This window comes from Panulirus ornatus, chromosome 14 (genome assembly GCF_036320965.1).
Source record: "Panulirus ornatus isolate Po-2019 chromosome 14, ASM3632096v1, whole genome shotgun sequence".
NCBI lineage: Eukaryota > Metazoa > Arthropoda > Malacostraca > Decapoda > Palinuridae > Panulirus > Panulirus ornatus.
The window spans coordinates 11,101,450-11,125,255 of record NC_092237.1 but is presented as its reverse complement, the minus strand read 5'-3'; the positions used below and the strand labels follow the sequence as shown (position 1 = coordinate 11,125,255).

The following is a 23,806-nucleotide window of genomic DNA, read 5'->3' as shown; positions in this document are numbered from 1 at the left end:
TTCAGTATTTTAGATTTTATAAATCCACTTAAATGATCAGGAAAATCATTGCCAGTCAAAGTGAAGTCCTTCACTTAAATTGTTTATTACATCGGTTGAACATCAGGCTGTGAAACTTTGCATCTGCGAGGTAGAAGAATTCTGGACAGAACATCTTTCCTGCCATGTTGGACACCCTCTCTAATGGTGCAGAGGTGGCTTGAATAGAGAAAAGCTTCTGAGCCAGATTGGAGAGAATGGGGAGGCTGCTTGATCTTTTGTGCCAGTTGTTTTCTGGAACACAATTTCGGGAAAGATAGATGGTCACGTCATCAACATGGCATCAGTGAAGAGGAGAATGCTGAGGCTGTCTTGTTCTCCATAAAACAGTACAGCTGACACTGGTTCCTGTTCCACTGGCATTGACATCGGTATTGAAGCCATTGTCTCTGCTTTGACAAGTAATGTTACATGCTCCTAGTCTGCCTCAAAGCTGCTGTTACACCACTCCAACTTGAAACATGTCAAGTGAAGTTGCCATCTTGAATGCAGGTTTTCTCCTCATACACACATGAGACGGCTGTCAAATGACTTTTTCAGAATGTCTTCTATACTATTTCTCAAAATGTCTTCAATATTATTTTTCAAAGTGGTCACAATATTATTTTGATATTTGGTGTTCATGTCAGGTAGCCAACTCCCAAGTCCATGGACACTTGGGTTCTCATAATTACCTGTCACAGCATTGTTTCTCTGGCTGGAGTCTGTTGATTTCTTGAATTTTTCTAGTATGTCACATAACTCACCTAGGTGGATATGCTCATGCTGTGACACTGAAGTTTATGGGTGCTTCAACTCGATCCAGATCTTTCCTAGGGATGTGCATCTTTGAATAGATCATGATGACCTCAGAATACCACCTGTTGGCATTAGATACCTGCAACTTGGGCATATCCTTCAATAGTTCTGAGCTGATGGTAGGTCTCCTGACATATGACACAATCTTGAAGGCATTGCTGATCATGTTATGTTGAAAAACTGCATAATTCATGCTTTCCTTGAGTACAAGCTGTGTAATGTGGGCAAAACAGCCATAATGAAAAGGGAGACATGCAAACACATCAGCTGGATGGTCATCATTATCATGAGCACTGTTCTCATTGTCATTGTCTTTGAGTGTAGAGAACATTTTCTTTGATTCTAATGTAATCTGTTTTCCAGTGTAGCCTGGGAATCTGAATGCTATGAGAATGTTGACAGCATTGTCTGTTATCACTTTTCACTTTACCAGCATGCTGGAACTCATTCAGAACTTCCTTGTATTGTCCAGTGATACTGTGTGCAAGACAGCATGGCAGTTTCTAGCTTCTACTTATAAATGGGCTGTTATACAAGTAAATGAGCACATTTGTCTGTTTGTTTAGAAGTCACCAGTCTGGGACACATCTGCAGTGGACTAACATTTTGATGAGGTTTCTGTGGATACTCTTTGATGCATGGAACATATAGAGTCTGTCTGATAGGTATGACTAGATGGGGATCAGTGCCAGTCAGCATCTTGAACTTTTTATCTTCAACATAAGTGAATCTATGCAATGATAATGCTGGAAACAAAATGATGACCTTGCTAAGTTTTGCATGTGTTAAACAAGATGAAACATAATGTTTCTGTCGTAAAAAGTTGCTCATACTGGATTGGTTTGTCTATTTAAGCTTTTAATGACTATTGAAATAAGAAAAAATACAATGCATTTTGTCACAAAAATATTTTCTTTTCAAACTTACACTTTTCCCCAGGACAATCCAAAACTTTTGAATACTGACACCATCAAAGATAACGTGGCGCTTATCAACACCACTGATCTTAACCCTGTGATTGAGAGTGCTGAGGTCTTGACTGTCAAAGAAGTGGTGAAGCCTGCAACCACCAAAGAGTCTGTGGAAGTAGCAGTTACAGTTGCTCAACTTCCCACAACTGCTCCTATTGAGGTAAGTTCCATGTATTTCATTTGATAGAAGATCATGAGAGGCAAGTGTTTTGGGAGCAGCTAAATGAGTGTGTTAGCGGTTTTGATGCACGAGACCGGGTTATAGTGATGGGTGATTTGAATGCAAAGGTGAGTAATGTGGCAGTTGAGGGAATAATTGGTATGCATGGGGTGTTCAGTGTTGTAAATGGAAATGGTGAAGAGCTTGTAGATTTATGTGCTGAAAAAGGACTGATGATTGGGAATACCTGGTTTAAAAAGCGAGATATACATAAGTATACTTATGTAAGTAGGAGAGATGGCCAGAGAGCGTTATTGGATTACGTGTTAATTGACAGGCGTGCGAAAGAGAGACTTTTGGATGTTAATGTGCTGAGAGGTGCAACTGGAGGGATGTCTGATCATTATCTTGTGGAGGCTAAGGTGAAGATTAGTATGGGTTTTCAGAAAAGAGGAGTGAATGTTGGGGTGAAGAAGGTGGTGAGAGTAAGTGAGCTTGGGAAGGAGACCTGTGTGGGGAAGTACCAGGAGAGACTGTGTACAGAATGGAAAAAGGTGAGAACAATGGAAGTAAGGGGAGTGGGGGAGGAATGGGATGTATTTAGGGAATCAGTGATGGATTGCGCAAAAGATGCTTGTGGCATGAGAAGAGTGGGAGGTGGGCTGTTTAGAAAGGGTAGTGAGTGGTGGGATGAAGAAGTAAGAGTATTAGTGAAAGAGAAGAGAGAGGCATTTGGACGATTTTTGCAGGGAAAAAATGCAATTGAGTGGGAGAAGTATAAAAGAAAGAGACAGGAGGTCAAGAGAAAGGTGCAAGAGGTGAAAAAAAGGGCAAATGAGAGTTGGGGTGAGAGACTATCAGTAAATTTTAGGGAGAATAAAAAGATGTTCTGGAAGGAGGTAAATAGGGTGCGTAAGACAAGGGAGCAAATGGGAACTTCAGTGAAGGGCGTAAATGGGGAGGTGATAACAAGTAGCGGTGATGTGAGAAGGAGATGGAATGAGTATTTTGAAGGTTTGTTGAATGTGTCTGATGACAGAGTGGCAGATATAGGGTGTTTTGGTCGAGGTGGTGTGCAAAGTGAGAGGGTTAGGGAAAATGATTTGGTAAACAGAGAAGAGGTAGTAAAAGCTTTGCGGAAGATGAAAGCCGGCAAGGCAGCAGGTTTGGATGGTATTGCAGTGGAATTTATTAAGAAAGGGGGTGACTGTATTGTTGACTGGTTGGTAAGGTTATTTAATGTATGTATGACTCATGGTGAGGTGCCTGAGGATTGGCGGAATGCGTGCATAGTGCCATTGTACAAAGGCAAAGGGGATAAGAGTGAGTGCTCAAATTACAGAGGTATAAGTTTGTTGAGTATTCCTGGTAAATTATATGGGAGGGTATTGATTGAGAGGGTGAAGGCATGTACAGAGCATCAGATTGGGGAAGAGCAGTGCGGTTTCAGAAGTGGTAGAGGATGTGTGGATCAGGTGTTTGCTTTGAAGAATGTATGTGAGAAATACTTAGAAAAGCAAATGGATTTGTATGTAGCATTTATGGATCTGGAGAAGGCATATGATAGAGTTGATAGAGATGCTCTGTGGAAGGTATTAAGAATATATGGTGTGGGAGGCAAGTTGTTAGAAGCAGTGAAAAGTTTTTATCGAGGATGTAAGGCATGTGTACGTGTAGGAAGAGAGGAAAGTGATTGGTTCTCAGTGAATGTAGGTTTGCGGCAGGGGTGTGTGATGTCTCCATGGTTGTTTAATTTGTTTATGGATGGGGTTGTAAGGGAGGTAAATGCAAGAGTCCTGGAAAGAGGGGCAAGTAGGAAGTCTGTTGGGGATGAGAGAGCTTGGGAAGTGAGTCAGTTGTTGTTCGCTGATGATACAGCGCTGGTGGCTGATTCATGTGAGAAACTGCAGAAGCTGGCGACTGAGTTTGGTAAAGTGTGTGGAAGAAGAAAGTTGAGAGTAAATGTGAATAAGAGCAAGGTTATTAGGTACAGTAGGGGTGAGGGTCAAGTCAATTGGGAGGTGAGTTTGAATGGAGAAAAACTGGAGGAAGTGAAGTGTTTTAGATATCTGGGAGTGGATCTGTCAGCGGATGGAACCATGGAAGCGGAAGTGGATCATAGGGTGGGGGAGGGGGCGAAAATTTTGGGAGCCTTGAAAAATGTGTGGAAGTCGAGAACATTATCTCGGAAAGCAAAAATGGGTATGTTTGAGGGAATAGTGGTTCCAACAATGTTGTATGGTTGCGAGGCGTGGGCTATGGATAGAGATGTGCGCAGGAGGATGGATGTGCTGGAAATGAGATGTTTGAGGACAATGTGTGGTGTGAGGTGGTTTGATCGAGTAAGTAACGTAAGGGTGAGAGAGATGTGTGGAAATAAAAAGAGCGTGGTTGAGAGAGCAGAAGAGGGTGTTTTGAAATGGTTTGGGCACATGGAGAGAATGAGTGAGGAGAGATTGACCAAGAGGATATATGTGTCGGAGGTGGAGGGAACGAGGAGAAGAGGGAGACCAAATTGGAGGTGGAAAGATGGAGTGAAAAAGATTTTGTGTGATCGGGGCCTGAACATGCAGGAGGGTGAAAGGAGGGCAAGAAATAGAGTGAATTGGAGTCATGTGGTATACAGGGGTTGACGTGCTGTCAGTGGATTGAAGCAAGGCATGTGAAGCGTCTGGGGTAAACCATGGAAAGCTGTGTAGGTATGTATATTTGCGTGTGTGGACGTGTGTATGTACATGTGTATGGGGGGGGGGGCATTTCTTTCGTCTGTTTCCTTGCGCTACCTCGCAAACGCGGGAGACAGCGACAAAGTATAAAAAAAAAAAAAAAAAAAAAAAAAAAGAAGCACTCATTGTTCAGTTAACGTAGAATGACTGAAGATATGTGTCTCCTAGTTCCTGGTCAAGCACTAACTTGATATGCTTATCCACCATACACATTGTTCATCCAAAGATTTGTAAATGTAATCCTTGACATGCTATCCAACATACACAGTGTTCATCCTAAGATTTGTAAATCCTTTGTCTTAGTCCTCTGTATTAAATATTCATGTTATTGTTTTCAGTCAATGATTCAGAGTGGTCAGGCTCAGGCTACAGTTAATGGCCTTGTTGTCCAGAATGGCTTAGCCACCACCCAGATGAACAATAAAGCTGCCACAGGAGAAGAACCACCAAAAAATATATTGATAACCACTCGCAAACAATATGGTTTACCTGAAGATGCTGTTATCTACTGCAATTTCAATCAGTTGTACAAAATAGACCCTTCAACCCTCCAGATGTGGTGCAATGTAAGCATTCAAATATTGTTGTGACCATAATTGTAAATTAAGGATATTGCCAAATGTAGTTTTTGATTGCAAAATAAGATTTTACTCATTGTAGCTTACAATGTCAACGTTGCAAAAACCCTAACTTCACTTACAGATCTTAAAGCGTGTACCCAAATCAGTTGTGTGGCTTTTGCGATTCCCGGCTCATGGAGAAGCCAACATTCTTGCCCAGGCACAGCACCTTGGTGTAGGGCCTGGACGAATTATATTTTCTAATGTTGCTGCCAAGGAAGAACATGTACGGAGAGGACAGCTAGCTGATGTTTGTTTAGATACACCATTATGCAACGGACACACTACAGGTATTGTTATTAGTAATGACTTCCTTTGATATATAATTATCATGAGAAATTGAGTGAAGAATGGCACAATAAGCTTAGAGTAAATGAAATAAGTGGATTGGAAGAGACGGATGATATTCTGGAAAGGAGTACCCACCAGTATGCATAAAACGTGAGGCATTAAGTGGGGTATGGGTGTATGAGAAAGAGTAGTGAGTGTTGGAATAAGAAAGTTAGATTGCTGTTGAAAAAAAAAATGAGGTGTATGTCTTAAGGGCATTAGCTGGTAAGTGGCAACAGTGTTAAGAAGAGGAGTGATTACTTTGAAATTGCAGTCTTGATGTGGAGAGAGTTATTAAAAATTACATGAACAAAGAGGAGGTAGTGAAAGCCTCAAGATTATATGTGACAAATTTACATCTTTCTAACTTTTTTTTATTTTTTTGTCTCCCGCGTTGCTTTCTATCTATATATTTTATGTCTGTTCCCTTATGGAACATCATTAAGGAGTTAGCTACAGCATTAGAGTCTACATAACTGGTGGACTCCAATGCCACTTTATAGCCTTAAATGCCTCACCCTTAACAGGCCACTGACAGGGCAACTCTTGTGCAGTGTTTGTAGAGGTTCCTGCTTAATGTTATTACTGACTACTTCTACATGATGCTCCTGCCCAATGTTTCATCTATTACTTTTGCCGTATGTTTCTGCCTAATGCTCCAAAAGGTTCCTTACTACTGCATCTATATGTTGCCTATAACATTTTCCCTAAAGGCAGGGCTAGACGTAGTGCTCACTTCAAGAAAGTCTAGGGTTAAGAAGAAATAGCTATGTGAGTTGAGTGTTGTTATATGTTATGTTTGACAAGTGGAGGTTGTACGTTTGTGAACAGAATGCCAGTGGTCCACTTGTGGGTGAGGCAGAAAGAAAAGACAGCTACTTGGGTCAAAGAGTGCAACTTGACTATCACTAAAGTGCTGGCTTTCTATGCAGCTGTCACTAACCCTCCGAATATCCATGCAGGTAATACTGGTAATATACCTCCCTGGTTTTTGGCTGCCTTCCAACTACTACCAACCAGAAAGTAACATCTCTTAAATTTTTTTTTTTTTTTTTTTTTTTTTTTATACTTTGTCGCTGTCTCCCGCGTTTGCGAGGTAGCGCAAGGAAACAGACGAAAGAAATGGCCCAACCCCCCCCCCCCCCATACACATGTACATACACACGTCCACACACGCAAATATACATACCTACACAGCTTTCCATGGTTTACCCCAGACGCTTCACATGCCTTGCTTCAATCCACTGACAGCACGTCAACCCCTGTATACCACATGACTCCAATTCACTCTATTTCTTGCCCTCCTTTCACCCTCCTGCATGTTCAGGCCCCGATCACACAAAATCTTTTTCACTCCATCTTTCCACCTCCAATTTGGTCTCCCTCTTCTCCTCGTTCCCTCCACCTCCGACACATATATCCTCTTGGTCAATCTCTCCTCACTCATTCTCTCCATGTGCCCAAACCATTTCAAAACACCCTCTTCTGCTCTCTCAACCACGCTCTTTTTATTTCCACACATCTCTCTTACCCTTACGTTACTTACTCGCTCAAACCACCTCACACCACACATTGTCCTCAAACATCTCATTTCCAGCACATCCATCCTCCTGCGCACATCTCTATCCATAGCCCACGCCTCGCAACCATACAGCATTGTTGGTACCACTATTCCCTCAAACATACCCATTTTTGCTTTCCGAGATAATGTTCTCGACTTCCACACATTTTTCAAGGCTCCCAAAATTTTCGCCCCCTCCCCCACCCTATGATCCACTTCCGCTTCCATGGTTCCATCCGCTGACAGATCCACTCCCAGATATCTAAAACACTTCACTTCCTCCAGTTTTTCTCCATTCAAACTCACCTCCCAATTGACTTGACCCTCACCCCTACTGTACCTAATAACCTTGCTCTTATTCACATTTACTCTCAACTTTCTTCTTCCACACACTTTACCAAACTCAGTCACCAGCTTCTGCAGTTTCTCACATGAATCAGCCACCAGCGCTGTATCATCAGCGAACAACAATTGACTCACTTCCCAAGCTCTCTCATCCCCAACAGACTTCATACTTGCCCCTCTTTCCAGGACTCTTGCATTTACCTCCTTTACAACCCCATCCATAAACAAATTAAACAACCATGGAGACATCACACACCCCTGCCGCAAACCTACATTCACTGAGAACCAATCACTTTCCTCTCTTCCTACACGTACACATGCCTTACATCCTCGATAAAAACTTTTCACTGCTTCTAACAACTTGCCTCCCACACCATATATTCTTAATACCTTCCACAGAGCATCTCTATCAACTCTATCATATGCCTTCTCCAGATCCATAAATGCTACATACAAATCCCTTTGCTTTTCTAAGTATTTCTCACATACATTCTTCAAAGCAAACACCTGATCCACACATCCTCTACCACTTCTGAAACCGCACTGCTCTTCCCCAATCTGATGCTCTGTACATGCCTTCACCCTCTCAATCAATACCCTCCCATATAATTTACCAGGAATACTCAACAAACTTATACCTCTGTAATTTGAGCACTCACTCTTATCCCCTTTGCCTTTGTACAATGGCACTATGCACGCATTCCGCCAATCCTCAGGCACCTCACCATGAGTCATACATACATTAAATAACCTTACCAACCAGTCAACAATACAGTCACCCCCTTTCTTAATAAATTCCACTGCAATACCATCCAAACCTGCTGCCTTGCCGGCTTTCATCTTCCGCAAAGCTTTTACTACCTCTTCTCTGTTTACCAAATCATTTTCCCTAACCCTCTCACTTTGCACACCACCTCGACCAAAACACCCTATATCTGCCACTCTGTCATCAGACACATTCAACAAACCTTCAAAATACTCATTCCATCTCCTTCTCACATCACCGCTACTTGTTATCACCTCCCCATTTACGCCCTTCACTGAAGTTCCCATTTGCTCCCTTGTCTTACGCACCCTATTTACCTCCTTCCAGAACATCTTTTTATTCTCCCTAAAATTTACTGATAGTCTCTCACCCCAACTCTCATTTGCCCTTTTTTTCACCTCTTGCACCTTTCTCTTGACCTCCTGTCTCTTTCTTTTATACTTCTCCCACTCAATTGCATTTTTTCCCTGCAAAAATCGTCCAAATGCCTCTCTCTTCTCTTTCACTAATACTCTTACTTCTTCATCCCACCACACACTACCCTTTCTAAACAGCCCACCTCCCACTCTTCTCATGCCACAAGCATCTTTTGCGCAATCCATCACTGATTCCCTAAATACATCCCATTCCTCCCCGACTCCCCTTACTTCCATTGTTCTCACCTTTTTCCATTCTGTACACAGTCTCTCCTGGTACTTCCCCACACAGGTCTCCTTCCCAAGCTCACTTACTCTCACCACCTTCTTCACCCCAACATTCACTCCTCTTTTCTGAAAACCCATACTAATCTTCACCTTAGCCTCCACAAGATAATGATCAGACATCCCTCCAGTTGCACCTCTCAGCACATTAACATCCAAAAGTCTCTCTTTCGCACGCCTGTCAATTAACACGTAATCCAATAACGCTCTCTGGCCATCTCTCCTACTTACATAAGTATACTTATGTATATCTCGCTTTTTAAACCAGGTATTCCCAATCATCAGTCCTTTTTCAGCACATAAATCTACAAGCTCTTCACCATTTCCATTTACAACACTGAACACCCCATGCATACCAATTATTCCCTCAACTGCCACATTACTCACCTTTGCATTCAAATCACCCATCACTATAACCCGGTCTCGTGCATCAAAACCGCTAACACACTCATTTAGCTGCTCCCAAAACACTTGCCTCTCATGATCTTTCTTCTCATGCCCAGGTGCATATGCACCAATAATCACCCACCTCTCTCCATCAACTTTCAATTTTACCCATATTAATCGAGAATTTACTTTCTTACATTCTATCACATACTCCCACAACTCCTGTTTCAGGAGTATTGCTACTCCTTCCCTTGCTCTTGTCCTCTCACTAACCCCTGACTTCACTCCCCAGACATTTCCAAACCACTCTTCCCCTTTACCCTTGAGCTTCGTTTCACTCAGAGCCAAAACATCCAGGTTCCTTTCCTCAAACATACTACCTATCTCTCCTTTTTTCACATCTTGGTTACATCCACACACATTTAGGCACCCCACTCTGAGCCTTCGAGGAGGATGATCACTCCCCGCGTGACTCCTTCTTCTGTTTCCCATTTTAGAAAGTTAATACAAGGAGGGGAGGATTTCCGGCCCCCCGCTCCCGTCCCCTCTAGTCGCTTTCTACGACACGCGAGGAATACGTGGGAAGTATTCTTTCACCCCTATCCCCAGGGATAAATTACTTAGTTGAATTCTTTCATCCGCTGATTAGCTGCACTGATTCTGCTTAGCTCAGATGATAAGAGATAAGGTCACACAGTATAATTATGATGATTAATAGTTACAACAGATAAGGTCCCTCAGTATTATTATGAGAATGTGATAGTTGTAACGGTGCATCCCAGCTGAAGCAAAAGGGTAATGGTCTAGCAACCAAGATGTAAAGGTTCAGGGTAAGTGGTACATAGGGAGAACTCAAGGATAAGAAGACACAAGTAAAAAGATGTGTAGTTATTTACAGTGAAGCACCTAAATGATACACATGTACATGCACAGATGTTGAAAGAGCAAAGATGAGAGAAGCCCTAAAGAGGAGATATAGTCCTTGAAATTACAGAAATCTCAACAGTTTCTCTGGTAACATAGAGTGGAAATTCAACAGGCAGGACCCAAGGCATTGGGTAACATAGAGTGGAAATTCAACAGGCAGGACCCAAGGCATTGTGGTGAAACAATCTGTGAAATTTACAAGTAAGTGAGAACAAGGGTACGAGTAGCCTCTAACGCAGAGGAAGGGTTAAGAAAAAGATGGAAGAATAGTCAAATAAAAGATATCTAAAAGCAGAGGAGCTTTGAGATGTGCATTGGTAAAGATGCGGGTGGCACTCCAGTCTGCCAGCATTGACAAGGTATGAGAGCAAAAAAATTAGTATAGCAGGAAAAGGAAAGAGGGACAAAGAAAATGTGAAAGGAATTTTTTGGACAAAGCAGGAGAAAATTCAAAACTTCCATAAATTCCTGTGGAGTAAATTGTCAGTTAAAGAGCTGTCAGTCAGGTTAAGGGATTCAGAGGGAAGAATCATTGATAATGTAAGATTATTTGAGGATTTGGCTAAAAAGATCAAGTGTCTTTATAGTGGAAGACATGGTAGTGCCAGTGAGGTGGAATGGGGAGGAGGTTTTGGAAAACATTGAGATTTCTAGAACAGCATTCACAAAATACGAAAAGATCTTGACTCACACAGGGTTCATTGTCCCGATGAATTGAATTCCACCTCTTTTTGCTGGTACACGATGCAGACCCAACTACCACACAAAGGCCCTGGCTGTTGGAGGGTATTATGTATTAAGGAATTGTAAAAGGGCAAAAATCATACCTATCTGAATGAAAGGAGGTAGGGAGGAGCATCAAACTACAGACCATTCTCCCAGACAAGTGTGGTCTGTAAGGTTTTGGAAAAGATAATCAGAAAGTAAATGGATAACTTTCTACTAAGGGGAAATTATATGAGAGAGAGCATGGTTTTATGGAAATATCATGTAAGGAACCTCTTAGATTCCTATGGAACAGGAAGCTCTGTATTAGAGAAAAGGGAAGGCTGGTTGATTGTTTATATCTGATCTGCCAGAAGACATTTGCGGGGTTCTTGTCAAAGTCTGGTGCCAGGTAGTATTCTGAGGGCTTTTGGTTTGTTTGTTGATGTAAATGATGTAGTGAGTGAATGTGATGCCTAGTTGTCACACAACACTTAACTCACAAAATTCATTCTTAGCAACTCTTGATTTTCTTGCAGTGGGCACTATGCGCTAGCCATGCCTTTTGGCAAAGTGGTAAGAGCAGTAAATAGAAATAGGTAGGAACATTAAGCAGGAACTTTAGGTAGGAGGAAGCATTAGGTAGAAGTAGTAGGTTAGAATTAAGTAGGAGCCTATGGAAACACCACACTAGAGCTGCCCTCTGCCAGTGGCCTGTAAAGGGTGAGGCACTAAAGGAGTTCACCAGTTGTGAACACTCTTTTGCCGTTGCAGCTTGCTTTAAGGAGTTCCCAAAGGGAATGGACATAGAGAGATGTATAGATAAAAAAAAGATTGTTTTTTTGTTCAGTGGGAGGGACTGCCCCATCAAAGTGACTAAAGGGTGTGAGCTGAAGTCATGTCTATCTGGAGTTAAAGAGTGATTCAAGACTTTTCAAAATGCAGACATTCTGTTCTTGGTGAGCCAGTTATGTAATATAGTGCTGTATGTTTGGTATTGCTATTATGGTGTCAAGGTTTTGTGATGTGATTGTGAGGTCTGCTGCACATAAATGTACCTCTATGTTAAGGCTTTAGAATCTGTGATATATGCATGGCATCAGATTGAAGGAATCAAAGAAAACATCCTAGAGTTAAAACCTTTTGAAATTTGAAAACATAGTAATTAAATCCACAAGAATTTTTTAGTTTACAAAAGGGCACTTAAATATTTGAGTGCCAAGTAAGAAAGGCAGAGAAATTTTTTAGTCTTTTGCCCAATAAGGTGAGAAGAATTCAAGGATTAAGCCTGAAATCTTCTAGAGAAGTTTGGACAAGTGGCTTAGAATAGTTCTAGATAAATCGAGGACAGCAGAGTATGCAATGTGTCAAGCAGGTAACGAAATATTGAGAAAAATACCAGATACATGGTGAGTGTTACATAACCCTTCCTTAGAGAAAATCTTATTAAAAGCATCCATTGTTTTTTCAGATGGCGCTGTATTGAGAAATTGACTGTATCACTTTTCTACTTTTTTCAGGTATGGATGTGTTGTGGGCTGGTACTCCCATGATCACGTTATCAGGAGAGACATTGGCTTCAAGAGTGGCAGCCTCACAGCTTCATTGTTTAGGAACACCAGAACTTGTGGCCACCACTCGTCAAGAATATGAAGATATTGCCTGTAAATTAGGAAATGACAGAGAATAGTAAGTATCATTTTTCTTTGAGATAAAGAGGGGTGGGAGGAGGGGCCTAGAAACCCTCTGCCTTCATATATTCAGTTTCTAAAGGACAGAACAGAAGAACGAGCCAAGTGAGGAGTGATCATATTGTAAGGCCCAGACTGCTGTGTCTGAATGTGTTTGGATATAACTGAAAAGAGAGATGGGTAATATGTTTGTGCTCAAGAGTAAGGGGGAAGAATTGTTTGGGAATGTCATAGAGGTTAATGTAAGGGCAAGAGCTAAGGAGGGCGTAGCATTTTTGCAAAGGACTTGTGAGAATGTGCGCAAGATTGTAAAGAAGTGAACTCCAGACTGATGTTGGTAATAATGAAAGTGGATTGCAAGAGATGGATGATTATTAATCAGTACTTATGCACTGGCTATGAGAAGGATGATAAAAAGAGGCTAGTTTAGTGGAGAAGATGAATAAGTATGTCAGTAGTTTTTATGCAAGAGATTGGGTATTAGTGATGGGTGGTTTTCAGTGCAAAAGTGAATAATTTGGGAGTTGAGAGTGTAATTGGACATTCACTGATGTGAATGAAATTGGTTACCAGCTTGTGGAGTTTTGTGCTGAAAAAGGACTGGTTATTGGGAATGCCTTGTATTAAAAGAGGGACATGTATATCCTTGGAGTAGGAAAGTTGGACTTTATTTCATACTTGTTCAGGGTTTCTTGTGTTAGCATGGTAGTGCTGGAACAGATGAAATAAAGGCCTCATTTGCTCAGATCCATTCACTGACTGTCATGTGTAACGAACTTAAACCAAAGCCTGCAGTGTACAACCAGGCCCATCAGACCATCCCGTAATTTTCCCCAACTGTTTCAAATGCCCTGGGTCACTCCATTGACAGCATGTTCTTATGTACCACCTCACTCCAGGTCACCACATGCCTTGCAAACCTTTCACTTCCCTGTATGTTTAGGCCCAGAGCACTCAGGTTCATTTTCAGTCCATCCTTCCATCTCCTTGTCTTTGTCCCATCCATTTCTGACACACACATCCTCTTTTATCAGCCTCACCTCTCACTCTCTCCATATATTCTGACCATATCAGCACACCCTTTTCAGTTTTGTCAACCATACTCTTCTTATTATGATATCTAACTCTTACACTTTTATTACTTCTCAGTCAGCCCTCCTCACATTCTTTACAGTCATCACACATTTCATTTCCAACACATGCAACCTCCACTGCACATTCCTAGAACCTTCACCCTCTCACTCAACTTACATGGTTCCATTCATTGCTGTGTTCACTCCTAGGTATCTAAAACACCCTACTCCCTCCAAGTTTTTTCTGTTCAAATGCACACCCCAGCTGTCCTGTTACTGTACTTCTGAACCTAACAACCTTGCAGTTATTCACATTTACTTTTAATTTCCTCCTTTCACAGGGATTAGGAGTGGAAGCTTACCGGGTTCATGTCAAATGTAGGAGTGTTGACTTTTTTAAGTAGAATCTAATTTATAAGAGAATGATTGGATAACATTTGGAAAGTTAACAAATAACAAAAACAGTCAAGTTACAATGTAAAGTGCAACTCAGACTTGACAAAAGAGAGGAGTTTTAGCATGATCATCAGTGCAACAGTCTGTGTCATTTAGAGGTCTAAATTCTCCATGTGATTGAAGCCATTTTGTGCTGGTGATATTCATTACTGTTAGTTATATTTTTTGGAGATCAGGTAAGACCTCTAGCACTGCCTGAGCCAAGAAATTTCATCTGGTATTCACTGAAGTAAGTAAAGGAATGTACCGAGACTAGTCGGGCATGACCAGGTCTCTAAAGAAGAGACTAGAGGAGGGGTGATAACACTAGAGAACAAATGTTGGTTATGTTATGGGATATTTCTGTTGTGGATCCTTACTTTTTTCTCCACTGCTGATAGAGTATTACTGTTCATGTTGATTATTCGTAAGCATACTAACTTTTCCAGACTGGTGCAAACATCTTTCTGGATTGGTGCATGCTTTCTCATTGTTTAAGGAATCTTACTGTGATACAGTTTAGCTTCTGGATGAAACTGGAAAATATCTTCTGTATATTGATTATGGTGGGCTGATGGTTTTAACCGTTGATCTATAATTGTGCAGCTCGTCTAATTGCAAAGTTGAATCTTTATACTGCATTTGCTTGTATAAATCATGAGATTAGTTACTAATGTCTGTCCTGATGTAATTATTAAAATTTTAATCAGACTTTTCAAGGAACCAGATTAGTTTTTCTTAAATGTTAACTGTTTGCTTTTGTAAATGCCTACAACAGTGATACACAGATTGTTTGTGCTCACTGTAATTCAGCTTTATTTTGTGAATTGAATATTTATTGGGTTAAGTCTGCCAAAATTTTATTTTGCAAGCAAATATCAGTGAGTGGGAAACACTTTCATGTGCACACACAAGAACCACAGTATTTCCATAGAATATACTCTGATCAGTATGAGCTGTCAACAGCTTATCAAAAATTGCTTTAGCAGATGCTGCCAATAAGATTTTTGTGTAAACTATTATACCAAATGTGGACTAGAATCTTGATGAAAAAGATTTACCTTATATACTTGTGCATAGTTTGAGTTTTTAAGACCAAATTTTTTGGCCAAAAATTGGGGGTTGACCTGTATATGGATTATAGTTTCGTTAGGTTGAATCTGTACATTACGGGAAGGGCTAGGAGCAACTTTTAACTTCATACATGAAAAAATATTTACCATTTACTGCCAGTATATAATAAACAAATTATGTACCAGTTAGTAATAAAAAGCTGTTCAGTGCATTCAGTAGATGAAGCTCACCAACATAATTTAGGCTAACTTACCTTGCAATGTGCTTTCAATAGTCTGTGTTGAATTTCTTAGCTCAGACTAACTTATATATTGTATCATAGTACCCATAGATCTACATAATTTTTTTTTTTTTTTTTTTTTTTTTTTTTTTTTTTTTTGTCGCTGTCTCCCGCGTTTGCGAGGTAGCGCAAGGAAACAGACGAAAGAAATGGCCCAACCCACCCCCATACACATGTATATACATACGTCCACACACGCAAATATACATACCTACACAGCTTTCCATGGTTTACCCCAGACGCTTCACATGCCCCGATTCAATCCACTGACAGCACGTCAACCCCGGTATACCACATCGCTCCAATTCACTCTATTCCTTGCCCTCCTTTCACCCTCCTGCATGTTCAGGCCCCGGTCACATAAAATCTTTTTCACTCCATCTTTCCACCTCCAATTTGGTCTCCCTCTTCTCCTCGTTCCCTCCACCTCCGACACATATATCCTCTTGGTCAATCTTTCCTCACTCATTCTCTCCATGTGCCCAAACCATTTCAAAACACCCTCTTCTGCTCTCTCAACCACGCTCTTTTTATTTCCACACATCTCTCTTACCCTTACGTTACTTACTCGATCAAACCACCTCACACCACACAATGTCCTCAAACATCTCATTTCCAGCACATCCATCCTCCTGTGCACAACTCTATCCATAGCCCACGCCTCGCAACCATACAACATTGTTGGAACCACTATTCCTTCAAACATACCCATTTTTGCTTTCTTAGATAATGTTCTCGACTTCCACACATTCTTCAAGGCTCCCAGAATTTTCGCCCCCTCCCCCACCCTGTGATCCACTTCCGCTTCCATGGTTCCATCCGCTGCCAGATCCACTCCCAGATATCTAAAACACTTCACTTCCTCCAGTTTTTCTCCATTCAAACTCACCTCCCAATTGACTTGACCCTCAACCCTACTGTACCTAATAACCTTGCTCTTATTCACATTTACTCTTAACTTTCTTCTTTCACACACTTTACCAAACTCAGTCACCAGCATCTGCAGTTTCTCACATGAATCAGCCACCAGCGCTGTATCATCAGCGAACAACAACTGACTCACTTCCCAAGCTCTCTCATCCCCAACAGACTTCATACTTGCCCCTCTTTCCAAAACATAAAAATACCAGTAATAAAAACCTTTTAGATATTTCACATGTAACCTATGAAATTAGATAAGCTTGGCATCAGGTTCTAGTGGAAGGCATTGTGATATTTTCATTCTCCGTCTCAATAAAAGATAATTTCTTCTCATTGATCTTGTGTACTAACCATGGCTTGCCATAAAATCACTGATGCTTACTTTCCTTGCTAGTTTCAAGGTACAGATTTGAATTGATCCTCAGGAAACACCATATTGATTCTGTTGGTTTTCACTGACATACTACATTGCCACTTCATCTTCCAGCGGTGGCCACATGTTACACTTTCCTTTGTCAGCACATTTGTTTTTCGACTTGTGCTTTCTTCAGTCTCTTAACATTTTTTTTTCTTTTGGATTCCTTAGATTTCCTTGCTGCTACACAGTAGTTACTCTGTTATGCATATTCAGTCACTCGGAGCTTGAATTTTGCTGTTAACTTGTTTCTACTTGAATCTAGGCTGAAGAGAATATTGGCCAAGCATGTTTGGTCTTTTTTGGCAGGAGACTTAGGCAAATACCCGTACTGGTATTTGTTTGGTGTCTTGTTTATTTTTAAGAATGATACAAACTTGTCATATTTATAGAAAATGAGAAGCTTTCAAGGGACTAAACCAGAACATGTGAAATGTCTCGGGTAAACTACAGAAAGGTCAATAGGGAGCTTCGGTTTCAGTGCATTACACATGACAGGTAGAGACTGAGTGTGATTGATTGTGGCCTTTTTGTCTGTTTTCCTGGCACTACCTCACTGACTTAGTGAGTGGCGATCCTGTTTCCTGTGGGGAGGGGTGGGGCTGGGAGTGGATGAAGGTAGGCAAGTATGAATATATACATTTTATTTATTTTTGTTTTGCTTTGTCGCTGTCTCCCGTGTTAGGGAGGTAGTGCAAGGAAACAGACGAAAGAATGGCCCACCCCACCCACATACACATGTATATACATACATGTCCACACATGCAAATATACATACCTATACATCTCAACATATACATATATACACACACAGACACATACATATATACACATGTACATAATTCATACTGTCTGCCTCTATTCATTCCCATCACCACCCTGCCACACATGAAATAACAACCCCCTCCCCCTTCATGTGTGTGAGGTATTGCTAGGAAAAAAACAAAGGCCACATTCGTTCGGACTCAGTCTCTAGCTGTCATGTAATAATGCACAGAAACCACAGCTCCCTTTCCACATCCAGGCCCCACAGAACTTTCCATGGTTTCCCCAGATGCTTCACATTCCTTGGTTCAGTCCATTGAATATGAATATGTATGTGTATATATGTATATGCATGTATATGTACATGTATGTCCATTTATGTATTCATATGTATGTATGATGTGGGAAACGGCGATGGATCAAGTATAATATATACATATAAGAAGCAAGACAATAAGAGTATAAACACAATTTTAAGATATGGTAATATTAAAGCTGCTTAGAAAGGGCCAATGTAAAGGCAAATCTTCCGCAACCAGGCTTTGCTGTGTCACCTAGACGGTACGTGTTTTTCTAATCATTTTCAGTTGAAGAACTGTTACATCACAAGCATTTTTTACCTTAATTGTGTATGAATGAATATGTTCTCAGAAATAGATACACCTGATCCCCTCCTTATGACCTATGTGACTTATGACCATCCGTACATACAACTGGAAAAAAATCATAAAGATTATGAAATATGAGCTAAAGAATCTTTAATAAAATGTAAAATGAAGCTACAGAATAAAGCTGGTTAATGAAAAATGAGATTTTTATAGAAATTGAGTAGGATAAAGAAATTCTGTACAGGTATACGAATTCTGCATGCATGCTGACTTGCGTCCAACCTACATCCATTTTGAGATGTGGCTGGTTGGTCAGAATGAAACTTGGACATATGTTGGTGAGGGGTTGTTGTAGTTTTGTTTAAACATGATGTATTTCATGTAACATAAGATAAAATACATGACAAAAACATAACTTTACCTAACCTTCCAATGTTAGAGAGATGTTACTCAATTTTTTAATAGTGTTTGGTTAAAAAACTGTCATATTACAATGATATTCTATTATACTGTGCTTGATATAATACTTTCACAGAAATGTAATATTTTTGGTGAAATGACGTACATATTACAATGGAAAGTGGGATAAATCATGATGAAATTAGTCGACTCTTTGTTTTGTTCAAAAAATTTAACTAATTGCTTTTTGAGTGATTTTCAGTTAGTAAGTACTTTAATGGAAATGTACAATATTTTTTTAAATTACCCTCATTTCAGTGTAAAGTTCCATAATAATATATAGTAAAAAATATGCCTTTGGCCCTCGGTGTTTCAGGCTCAGTGACCCTCAGTTTATACCAGTGTGTTTTTCAATGAGGATTTTCTGAAATGAGTTTGATATGCCATAAAATATGGGGCTTTTTTCCCCTGATTTGTTTTTCCATTACCCTCAAAAACTGGTGTTGACCTGTACACAAGACATATCATAGATTAATGATTTCTTGGCCAAAAATCAGTGGTTGACCTACACACGAGGTAGACTCATAGACGAGGCTGTACTGTAATTGAATGATGTATGTCAGCGGTCACTCTGTGTCATTACTTAATGCTAAATCCTCTTTTCCCAACAGCCTAAAGGCTATGCGTGCAAAGGTGTGGAAAGCACGCACAGAGTCTCCTCTTTTTGACTGCAAGACTTACGCACGGAATCTCGAACGTCTCTTCAAGCGGATGTGGGAGATATATTCAGCAGGGGAGAAGCCAGACCACATTACTGAGTGGTAATTTATTGATAAATTATTTATTGGCATATAAAAGGGACTATTTATTCATAACTAATTTGAAATGATTCACTAATGATTGCCTGAACTGTAACCAGTGAAATGGTTTTGCAGTACCCTGTAAATTTCCCATCTGGCATTGCATTACTGTTGGTTAAGTGAGATTCAGTGGGAAGTTTTGAAACTCATATGTGATACTGCTCTTTCAAATCCATGTCATCATTTGTCATGTACTTTTTCATCAGTTCAAATTCACCATTTCTTGATGTATAGAGGCCAGTCAGTCATAACGTCATTAGTGGATTTCAGCTGTCCAACACAGTTTGTTATATACACTTGTATCTCTAGGATGTGAATGTTTTCTAGTTAGCTGTTTTTATATTTCCTTGTACACTTTGATTACTTTGATTGTACACATAACAAGGCTACTAGAAATAGTCATCAGTTGAGAATTGTAATGGACTGAAATGCTGAACATCTTGTATATAAATAAATTTATGTAGATTAAGTATGCATCACAATGCTCAGGATTTTTTAATACTGAAGATTTTCAAATGGTAATGCTGGCAGTAAAATTCTGCCAGCAGAAGCACTGTTCTCCGTCTAGTTCAAGCCTGGTTGCACACACAGGTTGACACGAATCTATTTCAAAGGGTTGCCCACCATAAAGAGTACTTTGCAGTGCAACAAGATAATCAATAATCCCACCCAAAAGAATGTGAATCATGAATACTGTGTATGTAGTGCTGAAGTTCATGTTGCAATTTAGCACATATGTATATATTAGATTTCATTTTCATTGCAATATTTTTTTCTACATGCCTTTGAAATTATGTATCGCAGATAAAGTTCTGTTAGTCATCTGTGAGTCTCAGATGTGTTTCAAACAAAAATGAAAGTATATGGGACATTCATGTAATTATAACCGAACTGTTTTATGTTATGTGAACCAGCAGCAACTGAATGGTTCTCCAGCTGTAAGATGGTCCTGTGGTGAAAATATCATGTTAATCTGTATAATATTTTCCTTTTTATGGTCTGTGTGTTTTTGAAACTATAAATGCATTAGTTCTGGTGTTTTGTTGGTACAGTATATGTATGGAATAATCCATGCAGGATAGAATATTTTATCTTTAGTTTTACACAAAATTGATTCTAACTTACAAGTTCCTTGCACAGTGGTGTAATTTTCAGCCATGTTGTGGTGTGTGATAAGGTTTTTGTGATAAGAGTGGTTTTGACTTACTGTTAAGCACCCTCATCTTCTCGCTCTCAAAACAAATTGTTCCTTTCAGATGATAAGACTGTGGTTACCATAAAAGTATATATATATATATTGATTTCAGGAATCTACAGTTACACCAAGAACAGGGCATTCCTTCTCAGATCATTGTGAATTTTGTTCATGACTCCGTACAGATTTAAGACTTAAAATGAGGCATTTTCCTCTCCTGGGTCAAGCTTGGAAATCATAATAAATTTTGTTTATAGGAAGTATTTTTATGAAGTACGGTTTGACCCTTTTAAAACAGGAGAGGATCTCAATGTAAATTCTTCAGTGCTTTATAAAAATAAATAGAAAGCTTTGTTTGCCTATTTCTTTATCCTTTCTGTTGCATATATTCATAATTATTGTGTAAGTGTGCATGTAAGATTTATTCTTAAAAAAAAAGAAATTCAACATTATGATATTAAAAGGTTACTTTCTTAATTAAGATAAGAAGGGAAAGGATTAATGAAGTATTTATTTTAGATATAGAAAACAAAGGATACATGTTAGAGGAGCCTACTTTAAATGGGTATTGGTCAGTAGTGAAGTGCCTTAAGATTCTGTTTTTAGGACCATCACTTCTTGATCTATGCAAAAATCCCTGCGTGTCGTAGAATCCGACTAAAAGGGGAGGGAGTGGGGGTCTGGAAATCCTCCCCTCTCTTTTTTTATTTTTATCTTTTTTTTTTTTAATTTTCCAAAAGAAGGAACACAGAAGGGGGCCAGGTGAGGATATTCCTACAAAGGCCCAGTCGTCTGTTCTTAACGCTACCTTGCTAAAGCAGGAAATGGCGAATAGTATGAAAGAAAAGAAAAAAATATATATTGTGAGGTTAGGTCTATCATACCGTTTCTTTTCATTGATTTGTGGTTTACCTGTACAAGGTTAAATGAGTCACACAAATTACTTAAATGTTTTTAGCTGTCAGGTGATCCACTGTTTTGTATTTCCTTCCATTTAGTAAAATGTTAGCTGAATATCATTTGACAACTAGTTTGGTTTTTCCTAGACTTTTTCCTAGTATTTCATCAGATTCTGTTACAATTTTGTTGGATCCTTATGAAGGTATGTTTAATGTTTAAGACAGGGATGCTATCGGCAGTCATCTCACATTTATGGTGTCTTAAGCTCCTTGTCTGTTTCCCGCTTAATTTATGGCGGACATGTATATCGATACCCATCCTTGTTTATTGTCGACAAATATATCGATGCTCCTTGCTTAATGTAGACATAATATATCTATATACCTCTTTGTTTACTCTGCACATACAGCAATATCCCTTATTCTTTCATCTTGGCACAGCAAAAGCTCATCTAGGCTGCTCTCTCCAAACATGTTACAAGTACATCCCATTCTTGGGTACTCTCCCTAAAATATGTCTTCACTTTCCCCAATTAGGATGAGCAGCCTTCCTGTCCTTTTTCTGGTGTTCATCTCCTAAGGATTATCATTATTAACCTGTTTTCATGCATCTTTTTCATGTAACCCACTCTTTAGTACCACACCCCTTGTCTTTCTGTCCTCAACCCTAAATGTTTACTGCTAATACCCTTCAAAAATTTTATCAACAGCAGGAATCCTGTCACTGTCTGCTCTGTTCACTGTCCATGTTTCACACTCGTAGTAGATTTATGCTGGCATAACTATACTTACTATACATCATTAGGAAAGTCTGCCACCATTCTGGTACGTGAGCAATAAAGAGCAGTGAAAAAAGAAGCATTGAAAGTGAATACCAGGATAGGAGGCTGTAGTATAACCTACAGAAAGCGAGATGTGGCCGGATCTGCTAATATAGAGAAGATACCCTCAAATATTTTCCTACAATTATTTTAGATTGGGAAAAAAAAGTAGGCGAAAATGCCGTTCATAGATACATATAATGGGAGTCTGACCAAGGTGTAGAGTTCTCATTATACTGTTACACCAGAAATACTGAAAGTAAGGCAACATTAAAGAAGTGAAGATAGATCAACAAAATCAATCAGTAAATACCAAAAGCCAACAAAATATTACTTTAAATCTAGCCGCAAGGGATGAGTAATTTGGGAAAAAATAAATCCAAACTAGAAGACATTCATTGCATAGAAAGATCAAATAAAAGACAAAAATATCAAAGAGATAAGGGTTAGAATGAAAAAAAAATAATGGCATCATTCATAGATAATATTTCTCAAAGGCCAATAGAAATATCAGAAAAGGCAAGAAGGATATATTTGATTAGATCAAACAGAAACAAAATAAAGCAAGTATATTGTTTATATTTTCGTCAAATCTAGTATAGTCCTAAGTCAGTAGTAAATAAACGTATTTGTTGGGAATATGCCGATCAAATTCGGGAGAACAAACAAACATCAAAAATAGACCAAGTCCCCTTTTCCATAATCTTGCTAAAGATATGTGTGTCCGTGTTCTTTCAAATTTGGTTGTCTAACTTTTCTCTTCCTTTTAAGATAAATTACTACCGTGCATTTATAATTTCGAGACCTTCAAAACAGTACTGTATCACCAAACGTAAAAACCTTTTATTAAACAGATCAGTAAGATGTGTGTCCGTGTTCTTTCTAATTTGGTTGTTTAACTTTTCTCTTCATTTTAAGATGAATTACTACCGTGTGTTTATAATTTCGAGACCTTCAAAACAGTACTGTATCACCAAACGTAAAAACCTTTTATTAAACAGATCCGTAAGAATAATTTAGCACATAAATTTATATCTACGCATATATAGTACATAGTACTTTATATCTGCATAACGCTTAAGCTGTGACAACCTCTAAAGTTAATAATTTAGTTTATCATTCGAGACTGGTAATCTAAACGATGAATATTGAATATAAGATTAATTCTTGTATTGAACGATTCATTTAAATGAGCTTAGGTTTCATTTCCTAGCCGTCGTTTACCCAAAGATTCTCATCCCTCTCATGATGACTTATGAATGTGTTGGATATTAGAGCTTTTAGCTTCCCACGTGCTTCCTTCCGGCAAATTACGGACGGTACAATGAGTAGAA

At 39.4% G+C, this 23,806-nt stretch overlaps 1 protein-coding gene across 3 annotated transcripts in view; it reads left to right on the top strand.

The window, feature by feature from the left end:
* sxc (O-linked N-acetylglucosamine (GlcNAc) transferase sxc) overlaps positions 1-21,106 on the top strand; it is a 106,220-nt gene extending 85,114 nt beyond the window's left edge. For all 3 annotated transcript variants that reach the window (XM_071669623.1, XM_071669624.1, XM_071669625.1), the window contains exons 16-20: positions 1,777-1,968; positions 5,033-5,260; positions 5,397-5,604; positions 12,557-12,725; positions 19,369-21,106. In XM_071669623.1, coding sequence (XP_071525724.1) covers positions 1,777-1,968; positions 5,033-5,260; positions 5,397-5,604; positions 12,557-12,725; positions 19,369-19,522 — 951 coding nt within the window. In that variant the 3' untranslated portion in view covers positions 19,523-21,106. The remainder of the gene's footprint in view (positions 1-1,776; positions 1,969-5,032; positions 5,261-5,396; positions 5,605-12,556; positions 12,726-19,368) is intronic.
* Positions 21,107-23,806: the final 2,700 nt, after the last annotated feature.